General features: G+C 38.8%; 1 protein-coding gene across 1 annotated transcript in view; it reads right to left on the bottom strand.

The window, feature by feature from the left end:
* LOC114208211 (uncharacterized) overlaps positions 1-8,264 on the bottom strand; it is a 215,854-nt gene extending 207,590 nt beyond the window's left edge. Inside the window, exons 1-2 of the mRNA XM_088021056.1 lie at positions 8,204-8,264; positions 7,811-7,866 (exon numbers count right to left, since the gene is read on the bottom strand). Coding sequence (XP_087877182.1) covers positions 7,811-7,836 — 26 coding nt within the window. The 5' untranslated portion in view covers positions 7,837-7,866; positions 8,204-8,264. The remainder of the gene's footprint in view (positions 1-7,810; positions 7,867-8,203) is intronic.
* Positions 8,265-13,877: the final 5,613 nt, after the last annotated feature.

The following is a 13,877-nucleotide window of genomic DNA, read 5'->3' as shown; positions in this document are numbered from 1 at the left end:
TTATATTGCCCTCCTACACTTGAAGGTGGGATTTGAGTGGTGGTCTGAGTTTTAGAATAAGCCAACCCAGCTTCAAAACCAGGCTCTAGACCCAAAAGTGCAGAAAACAAACAACAAAAAAAAACTAGATACATTGGATTTCATCAAAATTAAAACTTCTGCATATAAAAGAGAATGAAAAGATAACTCAAGAGTGGGGGAAAAAATAATTGCAATCATATACCTTTCCTGGACCCTTACAGATGAAATCTCTGACAGCTCCTACCCAAACTCAAGATGACAATGTCTGAAGCCTCAGCCCATCAGTGATGGAGGGACTGGAATAGTCTTACTACCATAGTCTATGAAATGGGGTGAACTGGGAGTAAGCCACAGTCATGGGCTTCCCTACCTGCCATCATGTGGGCCTAGTTTGTGTACTTATCACTGTGTATGCTTTGGTTCTCTTGTACTACTTTTTCTTTAACAATGCTGATCAAGGTGAAGCCAATACAGCACAAAACCTTTTTCGTTCCTGAGTTTCAAACAACGGTGATCAGTTAGCCTGACTTCTCAGAAGCAACTTACATGTTTTATTCTATTTGGTCTAAAAGAACAAAAACAAAAACCAAGTTCAGCAATATATTAGATTAGTGTGTTTCTTGCTTGATATAAATCAGCATATGTCTAAATCTAATTCAGTTCATTTTGAATGATTTCATTTGGACAATCTGAAAGGTTAAACAGATCTCAGACCAACTGTATCAATTAAAATTCTCTTTTGCTTGGAAACCAGGTGATAATGAATAGCACATATCTCCAAGCCATGAACAAAGGGAAGATGCATGTACAGAGAATGACAAATGGTTTATGAGTAACATAAATTCACGAAAACTGGTAAATTAATGTTTTTGAATTTTTAAAGAAGTCTACTTAGTGTTAAAAATCAGTGAATACAGTATAGGCATACTTTGGAGATATTGCAAGTTTGGTTCAGACCATTTACTTAAAGCAATAAAGCAAGTCAAATGAACTTTTTGGTTTCCCAGTGCATATAAATGTTTACACTATATGTAGTCTATTAAGCATGAAATATTATGTCAAAAAAAACCCCACAATGTACATACCTTAATTTAAAAATGCTTTATTGCTAAGAAAGGTTAACCTTCATCTGAGCTTTCAGCAAGTTGTGATCTTTTTGCTGTTGGAGAGTCTTGCCTTGATGTTGATGGCTGCTGATCAGGCTGGTAGTTGCTGAAAGCTGGGGTGGTTGAGGCAATCTCTTAAAATAAAGACAACAATGAAGTTTGCTGCATCAATCAAACTCTTTTTTTATAAATGATTTCTCTGTGGCATGTGATGCTATTTGATAGTATTTTACCCACAGTAGAACTTTAAAAAATTGGAGTTCATCCTCTCAAACCCTGCTGCTGCTCTATCAACTAAGTTTATGGAATATTCTAAATCCTTTGTTGTCACTTCGACACTCTTCATAGCATCTTCACCAGCAGTAGATTTTTTCAAGAAACTACTTTCTTTGCTCATCCATAAGAAGCAACTCCTCATCCATTCAAGTTTTATCCTGAAATTGCAGCAAATCATTCACATCTTCAGGCTCCACTTCTAATTCTAGTTCTCTTGCTATTTCCACCACATCTGCAGTCACTTCCTCCACTGAGGTCTTGAACCCCTCAAAGTCATCCATGAGGGTTGGAATCAACTTCTTCCAAAGTCCTGTGAGTGTTGATATTTTGACTTCTTCCCATGAATCAAAAATATCCTTAATGGCATCTAGAATGCTGATTCCTTTGCAGAAGGTTTTCCATTTACTTTTTTCAGATCCATCAGAGCAATCACTATCTATGGCAGGTAGGGCCTTACAAAATGTATTTTTTAAATAATAAGACTTGAAAGTTGACATTACTACTTGATCCATTGCAGAACGGATATTGTGTTAGCAGGCCTGAAAACAACATTACTATTGCTGTCCATCCCCATCAGAGCTCTTGGGTGATGAGGTGCATTGCCAATGAGCAGAACAATTTCGAAAGGCCTCTTTTTTTCTGAGAAGTGGGTCTCAACAGTTGGCTTAAAATAATCAGTAAACCATGTTGTAAACAGATGTTCTGTCATCCAGGTTTTATTGTTCCATTTATAGAGCACAGGCAGAGGAGATTTAGCGTAATTCTCAAGAGCCCTGGGATTTTTGGAATGATAAATAAGCACTGGCTTCAATTTAAAGTTAACACCTACATTAGCTCCTAACAAGAGAGTCAACCTGTCTTTTGAAGCTTTGAAGCCAGGCATATCCTCTCTGGCTAGGAAAGTCCTAGATGGTATCTTCTTCCAATAGAAAGCTATTTCATTGACATTGGAAAGTCTTTGTTTAAGTGTAGCCATCTTCATTAATTACCTTAGCCAGAACTTCTGGATAACTTGCTGCTTCACCTTGGACTTCTATGTCATGGAGACGACTTCCTTCCTTAAACCTTATGAACCAACTTCTGCTAGCTTCAGACTCCTCTGCAGCTTCTCCACCTTTCTCAGCCTTCATAGAATTGAAGAGAGTGAGGACCCTGCTATGGGTTAGGCTTTGTCTTAAGGAAATGTTGTGGCTGGTTTGATCTATGCAGACCACTAAAGCTTTCTCCGTACCAGCAATAAGGCTGTTTCACTTTCTTATCATTCATGTGTCCATGTATTCACTAGGGTAGTACTTTTAATTTCCTTCAAGAACTTTTCTTTTGCATTCACAACTTGGCTAACTGGTGCAAAAGACCTAGTTTTCAGCCTGCCTTGGCTTTCGACATGCCTTCTCCACTAAGCTTAATGATTTCTAGCTTTCAATTTAAACTGAGACAATTGTGACTCTACCTTTTATTTGAACACTTACAGGCCATGGTAGAATTATTAACTGATCTAATTTTATTACAACAGTAACATCAAAGATCACTAATTGTAGATTGCCATAACAAATATAATAATTTAAAAGTTTGAAATATTGTGAGAATTACCAAAATGTGATACAAAGTGGAACAAATACTGTTGGAAAAATGGCAGTGATGGGGCAGCTGGGTAGCTCAGTCAGTTTCGGCTCAGGTTATGATTTCATGGGTCCTGAGATCGAGCCCCAAATGGGGCTCCATGCTCAGCGGGGAGTCTACTTGAAGATTCTCTCCCTCTGCTCCCCATACTCTCTCCCACACTCACTCACTCTCTCTCTCTCCCTCTCAAATAAATAAATCTTTTTTAAAATTGGCACTGATAAACTTGCTCAATGTGGGATTACTACAAACCTTCGATCTGTATTTAAAAAAAAAAGCAATGTCTGCAAAGCACAATAAAGCAAAGTACAATAAAGCAAGTATGCCTCTATTGTTTTTATATGCTGATCTTTGTTAGGAGACAAAGAATATTGCATACATTATTTTTAAAGAAAGGGTTTAATATAAAGAATTGAACTAGGTAATATTTCTTAACTGGAGAACTGAAAACAGAAAAATAAAGAAGAATAAGGTGTCAAAACTAACAACTGCAGGAAGTTAGGAAAATAAAGAGAAGATGTTGGAACTATTAGAATTAGAACTTTGGACAAGAAGCCTCATACAGCAAATACTCAGAAAAGGGAATATTCCTTAACTGGAGCAGGTGTCTCTGAATCTGGAGGAGGAACTCCATGGGGCATAGAGTCAGACTTCTCAGAAGGGATACTTAATGGCAGCTTTAGTGTCCCCAGTGGGCATAACGAGACATAGTTCTTCAAAGGCTGGAAAATCTGCAAACTGGATTCAATTGCTTCTATAAAAATAAAGTGTCAGTGATAGATTAAAGAAATGAGACTCTTGTGATATTAGCAAGAACCCAATTTGACAGCAAGTAAGTAGGACCTTTTTCTTCTTTCTCCTCCAACTTTGCAGTTCTCTCTAGTGCCCCCTTTTGTCAGAGTCCAAGAGCCAACTGGCAAAAAAATCTGGTTAACAGAATCCAGCCCTGATACCACAAAGCAGAGATTCAATGTGAGTTTGGACTTAAGATATAATAGCTGAATAACCAGTGCAATCTACCCCTTTGGCTACTCAGCACCCATTCCCACTCTTTCCACATATATTTGAACTTTCATACAGCAACAGAAAGAACTCCATATTTGCACCTAACATGATGGAATTATCCCTTAGACAAATGCATGGTTTGTATGTATGAAGATACATAAAGAAGTATCCTCAAATATCTTGCATTTTAGTAAGAAGAAAAATAATAAAATGCTTCAGGTATTTTTAGATTATGATAGGTTTACCAAAAGGAATAAACAAGTTAATCTGTTAGAGCTATCAAAGGGAGATGGAAGGGGGGAGGCTTATCAGATAAAGTGGTTGGCAAAGGCCAATCTGAAAATGTAAAATTGAGGTTAAAATATGACGGATGGAACCAGTCATGACAAGAACTGAAAGAATAAGTTCCCAGACAGAAAGAACAAGTCTCTCAGAGACCCTGAGTTGAGATGTGCCTGAGTGCTTGAAGCACCGTGAGCCAAAAGGGTGGTATGAGATGAGGTGAGAGAGACAAGCAGAGGCCAACATGAGGTCCTTAGAAGCAAGAAATTTGTGTGGTTATTTCTGCTATAATAAGACATATGCATTTTTTAAAGATTTTATTTATTTATTTGAGAAACGGAGAAAGAAAGCACAAGCAGAGGAGGGGCAGAGGGAGAAGCAGATTCCCTGCTGAACATGGAGCCCGATGTGGGGTTCGATCCCAGGACCCTGAGATCATGACCTGAGCTGAAGGCAGATGCTTAACCGACAGAGCCACCCAGGAGCCCCAAAACATATACACTTCTAAAAACCACTCTGCTACGCCAAATCACACAATAAAAACCACAGGTTTTAAGGGAAAATACAGGGCTAAAGGTAAAGCACTTAAAAATTTTGTGACACTTTAAAAACTGATTAAAACCTAACAAAACAGCACATTTTTGCACATTTTTAATGATTAATGACAGGTAACTATATACCTGAAGCTTGCTCATGGAAGCGGGCATCAGAAGGGCTGCAGCTCTGAGTTTTGGGTGGTGGAAGGAGGGTTATCTGAAATCCAGCGGAAAGCAGCAATACCTGGTGTGGAGAGGTGTGGCCCATAACCCACAATGAACTGAGGTAGCTGGGTGGGGGATGGTTTGAGGTGTGTGCATGCGTGCTCCATTCACTGGGTCAGTTTCTGCATTCATCTGGTGTTTCACATTAGCAAATGTGAAACTCACTGTGCTCAAATATATCTATCCCTTTTTCAAAACAAGCGTTTTGGCAGGACTATTTTATTCTAATTGTAGGAGAAGCTTCTGGAAGGTTTTAAAATAGCAAAGTGCCATAATGTAATTGTTCTTTAAAAGATCACTTAGGCTGTTCTGTGGAGAATGATTATAGACCAGGATGAATGGCATTTACTCAGTTGGAAAATACTGAGAAAGGAGCAGGTTTCAAGGGAAGGGGCAGTGAGAACAAGTAGGCAGGTGGATCTGCCTCCAACCTCACTGGCAAAGTCCGAGTAGAAATATAACCTGCATCTGTGGAGTAGTTAATGTAATAGGACCACCTGAGATAGTCTAGGTGGGTAGAAGGCCCAGGGCCTTTCTCATCACCACAAGCACGATTTAGAGACCCTACGCAGTTCTACTTTTCTTATTCTGTTTGGGTATCAGGTTGCTACATATAGTCACACCAAAAAAAAAAAAAAAAACAAAAAAACAAAAAAAAAAACAGACAAAAGAAGGGAAAGAAGGGGAGAGAAGAGAAGAAAAGAGAAGAGAATTATAAAACCCAGGTCTCTGATGTACAATACACTTTACGGAATAAAGCTGCAGCAACAACATAACATTATTTACATTAGCATGACTAATGGCAGGTGCATTGCTTTTTCAGACTGGGGTCTCTGCATCTAATCTGCAGGCTTCTTTTCCCCATACCCAGAACCACTTGACCTACTTGCTGGCTCTCCCCTTTCCATCTCTAAGTACAATCCAGACCTTGGCACTCTGGGAAAAGCTGAACTTTGACATTCAGTATCAGGCCAATCTTGCCACCAAGCCCAGTTCCTTTTAGCCCCAATTCTAGTCACTATCCCTTACCCTGTTTTAGGCACCTCCCTAGTGACCTAATCTCTCTAAGACAGGTGGTCCACCTTGCTACTACTATTAGATTCTCCTTCCTAGGTCCTTTTCCTTCTCAATTCAAGATTGTTAAGCGAAGTCTCTAATATCTACCATTCATTTTTCTTGACTTTTAATAACCATCTATTTCTAGACTCCATATCTATGGCCTGCATACACCTGCTGGGATACAGTCTTCCCTTAATATGATACAGTCTCCCTACCACCCTACACCACTCACAAAGATTATCTCAAAATGGATTAACTCAAAAAGACTTAAATGTAAGCCTGAAAACCATAAAACTCCTAGATGAAAACACAGGAGAATAAAAAGCTTTTTGACATAGGTCTTGGCAATGATATTTTGAATGTAACATCTAAAGCACAAGCAACAGAATAAAAAATAAACATAGGGGACTACATCAGACTAAAAAGCATCTGCATAGCAAAAAAAATAAACAAAACAAAAAGACAACATATGAAATGGGAAAAATTATTTGCAAACCATATATCTGATAAGTGGTTAGTATCACCCAAGATATATGAAGAACTCATACAACTTGATAGCAAAAAAAAAAAAAAAAAACCTGATTAAAACACAGGCAAAGGAAATGAATATACATTTTTCCAAAGAAGTTATACAAATGACCAACAGGTACATGAGAAAGTACTCAACAGCACTGATCATTAGGGAGCCTCAAAACAAACCAAAAGACAAGAGAGGGGCGCCTGGGTGGCTCAGTCAGTTAAGCACCTGCCTTAGGTTCAGGTCATGATCCTGGGATCCTGGGGTTGAGCCCCACTGCGAGCTCTCTGCTCAGCAGGGGGTCTGCTTCTCCCTCTCCCACTCCCCCCTGGTTGTGTTCCCTCTCTCGCTATCTCTCCCAAATAAATAAAATCTTTAAAAAAAAGACAAGAGATAACAAATGCTGGTGAGGATGTGGAGAAAAGGGAACTCTTGTGCACTGTTGGTGGGATTGTAAATTGGTACTGTCACTAGGGAAAATAATTCCTCAAAAAATTAAAAATAAAACTATATGATTCAGCAATTCCACTTCAGGCAATATATCCAAAGGAAATGAAAACACTATGTTGAAGAGATATCTGCACCCCCATGTTTGTAGCAGCATTATTTACAATAGCCAACACACGGAAATTATGTAAGTGTCCACTGATGGATGAATGGATAAAGATGTGCTGTGTACACACACACACACACACACACACACACACACATACACACTGGAATACTACTCAGCCATAAAGAAGAACGAAGTCTTGCCATCTGCAACAACATGGATGGACCTAGACGGTATTACATTAAGTGAAATAAGTCAAAGACAAATACCATATGATTTCACTTATATGTGTCATCTAAAAACAAACAAACAAAACAATACTAAAAAAAAACCCTCATAGATACAGAAAACAGATTAAGTTGATAGTTACTCAAGTGGAAGAGGGTTGGGGTGTGGGCAAAATTCAATCTATGTTAGTCTGTTGTTTCTATGTCTGGTGCCTAAAGTTCACAGGGCAGGCAGCTGAGAAGAGAAAATGAACATGAAGTGGCGGAAGCAAGGACAAACTAGAACCTGCCGTCAGAGTCTAAGATTTTAACCTACTTTCAGCTAATAAGGATTCTGGCAGAAACACTATACTCCAAGTCAGAGAGAAAATACTTCTACTCACAGTACAGCAAGCAGCAGAAACATCATGCTTGTCTCAGTTCCTCTCGCCCCCAAGTCCTATGGGTGCAACACAGAGGTACTCAGATAGATACTGCACCTACAGGGAAATTGCATCACAGTTGAGAAACCCTGAATTTAGAGAATTCACCAAAGTAAGCACATACAGTAAGCAGTAAGCAAGTCTGTTCTTTATCCCAGAGTAAAATATTATCTAATCCTCAAGATTGCTCACAGTAAACAAGCACAACCCTGAGAGGTGCCCAGGTAGGAAGAGACTTGTATTCTCAGCATACCCAGCAAGAACATCAAGGGACACTCAGAGGCTGTGGGGGATTGTTGAGGCTGAGCTGGAACCCATTTAGATGAACTGCAACCTGCCTTGGTCTTTCATTACCTCCAAGTCTTCAACTTCGATGATGGATGTGTCCTGCAGGAAACACTGCTGCCTTTCATCATAAAGCTAACCATGCATTTGGCCCTCTCTGCCTAGCATGTACCAAAATTTCAGACTCCCAGAAGAAAAGCAGGTGTTCAACATAAACCACATTATACAGTTTAGGCACAGTGAACAATTCTTATCAGTTGTAGGCATCATGGGAACCCTCTCAAAACCCAGGTTCCCAGAGGGTAACCAGAGGCCAATCTTGCAAGCGGGCCTTTTTTAAAGAGAGCAGTCTCAGTCCTGCTATGTTAACTGCTTTCGGTGCATATTTCTTGACATAATAATCATATCTCCATTACAACCAAGGAATTGTTCTCCTGGAGTTTTGGAATACTACACACACTGGTTTTTGTGGGGGTTTTTTGTTGTTGTTCCTGTTGTTTGTTTGTTTACTTGTAAAAAGAAAAGGTGTTGCCTTTTCTACTCACATTTTCCATAAGGAGGATTTTTCTCTAAGCTCCCCTATTAACTTCCCCCCTCTTCCCTTTACTCACACTGGTCCTGGAGAAGCAGAGTGAATTAACTGATTGCTAGGTTTCAGAAAAATAACTGAGTGTGCTTGGCTTGGACCACCCTCGGTCCTGTCTTGGCTTCAATTTAGTGATGCTCCTCTGACACACCAAGGGATACATCCCCTTCCTGGGGAGGCTTCCTCCATCCCATACTGCTGGTTCATCTGCCTAATTCTGGGGTTCCATATTAGCAAACGCATGTGGTAGGCCTAGAGTCCCTATGCCAGCAATACAGGTAACTTTTGGACCTCTTCTGCCTTAATTTTTGTTGTAATTTACTAACTTGATCAGAACCAAGTAGAGAAGAGGGTTTCTGTACATTGGAATCCCCTGGGAGACCTCAACAAAGAGAAGGAAAGATAATTTTGAAACAGTACACGTTAGTTGTTAGAGTGGTATTTTTCCTTTCTTTCTATCCTTAATCTTCTAAAATATGATCCTATTATTTTATAATTATAAAATATTGTTTTCATAATAAGGAAATGGAAATTTTATGCTCAGAAAAAGTTCCTGATGTCTTTCAAGTCAGAGAGGAACTATGGCTAATCTTCAGTAAACAGGGCAAAAATCACAAGAATAACATTGAATACTCCTTAAATCACAATCGCATAAGATATAAGATATATGTGCTTAGATGGATAACTAAATTATAAAGTGTTATGCAAGATGCCTGGGTGGCTCAGTTGGTTAAGGGTACAACTCTTGATTTTGACTCAGGTCATGATCTCAGGGTTGTGAGATGGAGCCCTGCTGTGGGCTCCACGCTCAGCGGAGAGTCTGCTCGAGATTCTCTCTCGGTCTCCCTATACCCCGTCCCCGTTCCCACAAGTGCACACATGTGTGAGAGCGCGTGCGCACACTCTCTCTCTCAAATAAATAAATAAGTCTTGGGGCGCCTGGGTGGCTCAGTCGTTAAGCGTCTGCCTTCGGCTCAGGTCATGATCCCGGGGTCCTGGGATCGAGCCCTGCATCAGGCTCCCTGCTCGGCGGGAAGCCTGCTTCTCCTCTGCCTCCCACTCCTCGAGCTTGTGTTCCCTCTCTCGCTGTTTCTATCTGTTAAATAAATAAATAAAATCTTTAAATAAATAAATAAATAAATAAATCTTTAAAAAATAATTAAAGTGTTATGTATCCTGAGGTTAAAGCAGATTGTAAAACATTTGTACCTACCTTAGTTGGCTTTGAATTCCTCTTCACCTCCTTAAGCAAGAGATCTGAAAGCAAGAGGCCTTTGTAGAAATGTGTTGTTTTCAATCGATTCATCTTTGTGATTTAATTTTGCAACCAAAATGCCTCACTAACATCTTATCCAACACTTGTTTTTTCAGCTTAGCATTTTTTAAAGCACTTCATATCAAGGTCTGATAAAGTTCTCTCTTTCAAGCAGGCAATTTTTTAGAGCTTTGGAACAAACTGCTATTTCTTCATGTGGAACCATGTTTTATGAAAAGTATGTGTTATTGAACATTAGAATCAGATTCACTGTGGTGAGGTGCTCAGGCTATGAGAGCACAAGGGAATGGATCTCCCCACCCTTTCCCATTACAGGTAAAGAAGTCTTACAGGTAATGTTATGTGGAATCACCCAAAGCCCTTCCCCCCAATATTTCTCTTTCTCTCAGTTAGATTTGCATTAGCTAAATACTGTATGATGCTATTCCCTTAATAGAGCTAGCAATAGGGAAAACAAATTGCTTTCTTATTGGGACTTTCATGCATATAGCTGACCTCACACCCACTTCATACTTTCTCCATTTTCTTTTGCATTGACACAGAATGAAAGAGAAAATGTATGTTGATCAGCTCTCATGGTTACTATGAAAGAAACTAGCTTAAGCAGAGTTGATGTAGCTTTAGGCAGGAATGGATCAAATTGCTTAGAACACTTCATCAGGACTTTTACCTACTCCATCTCTGCTCTGCTCTTTTTTGTGTTGGCTTTATTCTCAGCAGGCTTTCTTCCATTCACTGGTAATGATAGACGCCAGCAGATCCTGGTTTAAATGGTAATCTCAGCACACGAATTCAGAGAAAAGATAAGTAACCTGTTTTCCCCCAGGATCCATATTAAAATTTTAAAAGGGTGTTGACTAACATTGCTTGGAAGTCATGTATGGACTCCCTCCTGAGCCACGCTCACTGCCTAGAGGAAGGATTAAGTGTGGTCATAAAATACATAGTTCCTTAACATCACATAGTGTCAGAGAAGTTACCGAAATACAGGAATACTGAAAAATCAAAAAAAAAAAAGATGATTATTAAAACATGGAATGGATATCCCTTCTCCCCTTCCTCTTCACCAGATATGAAATGTTAATATACTACACACCTCTTGGCTGGCTCCCTATGGAGGTGGGTTCCCAGTTGTCTGTTCCTTGTTGCTCTGCGACTTAGCTATAATATGCTTTCAGGAATGATCAACTTACACCAGCTGGGCCCCTCAAATATTTGTAAATTTGGACTTAAAGACAAAAAGTCATAGGGCACTTGGGTGGCTCAGTCAGTTTAGCATCAGACTCTTAATTTCGGCTCAGGTCATGATCTCTGAGTTGTGGGATCAAGCCCCATGGTAGGCTCCATGCTGGGTGTGGAACTGCTTGGGATTCCCTCTCCCTCTGTACCTCCCCCTACTGGCACACACGGTCTCCCTCTTTCTGTGTGTGTGTGTCTCTCTCTCTTAAAAAAAAAAAAAAAAAAGACAAAGAGACGGAGTTGTTGGAATGGAATCATAGTAATGGCAATACATAAGAGGAGAAAAATTAGCCAGCTCCAGAACTTCTGGACTTCTTGTTACTTGAGATAATGAATGTCCAAATTGCTTAAGACAGAAGTAGCTGGATTTTTGCTTACCCTCATGTTAAATCAAACTAAGCGATATCTAAGGCAACCTGAGTTCATTTCTGCTACTTGCAAGGAAAGAACGTAAACTAGTAGACTGTGCATTCTGCATGTTCTGGGTCTCACCACCCTGAAATGAGGTTAGCTCATTTGTTTGACTAGCAGGAAACCCATCTTTACCTGGCATTTCCTTCCGTAAGTGTTTTCTAAAATCCCATTTGAACTCTTAGACTTAGACTAGTTATTTTCACCTGCAAGGAGGTAAATCCAGCAATGATTTTCTCACTGGCCTTAGCTGATGGGGTCTCTGATGATAAAAGGAAGGTGTGTACATTGTAGGAAATTTGGAAAATAGAGTAAGATACAAAGACAAAAAACAACTATAATTTTACCATTAAATAATACTTTTATGAGTTTATTTTCTTTCTAGTATTTCCAATATTTTTATTGTGAAATATAACACCTGTGTATAAGTGCACATAATGTAAATGCAGACTTTGAGAAATAATTATAAAACAAACTGCCAGTAACCATCATCCAGGCCAAGAAATGGAAAATTACCATCACTTCAGAATCTCCCAAACATCTTTCCCCAATTATCACCTTCTTCTTCCCCCATAAGTAATGACCAACTTAACTTTTGTGATTATTTCTGTTGCTTTTCATTATAATTTTATCACCTAAGTATATATATTACCAAAAATTTGATTTTAATTTTGTCCGTTTTTAAACTTTATATAAATTAAATCATATTTTATATCTTGATGTTTTCACTCAACAATATGTATGCCAGATTAATCCACATTATTGAATGTAGCTGGAGTTCATTTATTTTCATTGTTGTATAATAATCCACTGCATGACATAGAAATTTTTAATTTATCCATTCTACTCTACATAGACATATTGGTTATATCCAGTATATTTCTTGAATGTTTTCTTTCTATGGTGGAATTATAGTAACTCTAGAATTGTATGTTCTACTTTCATCGTTTAACATTGCAGTGTATTTTCTCTTGTTCCTGGGAGTTATTTAGAAATCTGATTGCTGCACCACATTTCATTATATGTATGTACTGTAACTTATTTAACCATCCCTCTAGGGTTCTCGCTTAGATTGTTCCCAATTATTTGTACTACAAGTAATGTTATGGTTAACATTTTACACATAAGAATTTTTATCTATGTTTCAAAGCATTTCCTTAGGTCGTATCCCCAAAATAGAAACACTATGTCAAATAGTATAAATATTTTAAAGTCAAATTTCTCTCCAGAAGGGTGGTATTAATCAGGAGTCAATGGGAGTGCATGTTTCACCTCCTCCTTGCCAGCATTAAATACGTGCTCATGCTCTCATGCACACTCGCGCTCTCACTTGTTCTCTCTCTCTCTCTCTCTCACTCTCCCTCAGTCCTTCCCTCCCTCCCTCTCCCCCTAAGACCCTTTAAACTTCTTCAAGGGTTTTGATGCAAACTTTGCCCTAGAGTCTAGTCAAGTACAAAAAAGGCTTATCATGTACAAGAAATGACTAAATGAATTAGACCTTCAAAAAGAAACAGCATTAGACTTAGTAGTAATTAATAATAAATAAAAATTAAAATACCACTATAGTTTAAGAGAGGAAAAATAGAAGAGGAGAGGGGAATAAAGTTGTAGCAGAGACTGACCAGATGCTCACCAAACACATTTCCTCTTCTGAGCACACAAGATTATATTAACTAGTCTTCATTATAGCTGGATCCATAACAGACTTTTAGCCCCTGGGACGTGGAGACAGTTATGTATGTCACTAAAGCGTCCCGCCCTTCATCCTGCTTCCTCTCTCCCCATCCATTGGCTGAATGGAGATAACTCCAGGGACACAGAGTAGGACGACGTCACCAGATGGAAGAAACCTTAGTTCCAAAATGATCACACTGAATACCACGCACCCAGAAATACTCATCTGGAAATGAGGAAGGGATGAATTTTATAAAGTTAAGTATCTGAGAATAGTGGGTTTGTATGTTACAGCAGCTAGGATTATTTACCCTAACCATCAGAAAATACTTATTGAATAGTAACTACATTCTATTCACTTTGTTAAATGTGTTACTTATGTCTTCTTATTTAATCCTCATAGCAATTCTATACAGTAGGTCTTATTAATACCATCTTAAAGATAAGTGATTTGTCCAAGAAGAGTCAGAACTTCAATCTCTTTCCTCTCACAACAAAGCCCACACTCATTGCATTTTCTCATGCTGTCTCCTATAAGTATCTATATAGAGACTATA

The sequence above is a fragment of the Eumetopias jubatus genome, unplaced genomic scaffold (genome assembly GCF_037043125.1).
Source record: "Eumetopias jubatus isolate StellerSeaLion01/CBP00866 unplaced genomic scaffold, mEumJub1_p1.0 scaffold_2, whole genome shotgun sequence".
Lineage (NCBI taxonomy): Eukaryota > Metazoa > Chordata > Mammalia > Carnivora > Otariidae > Eumetopias > Eumetopias jubatus.
This window is presented reverse-complemented; position numbering and strand designations above follow the sequence as displayed.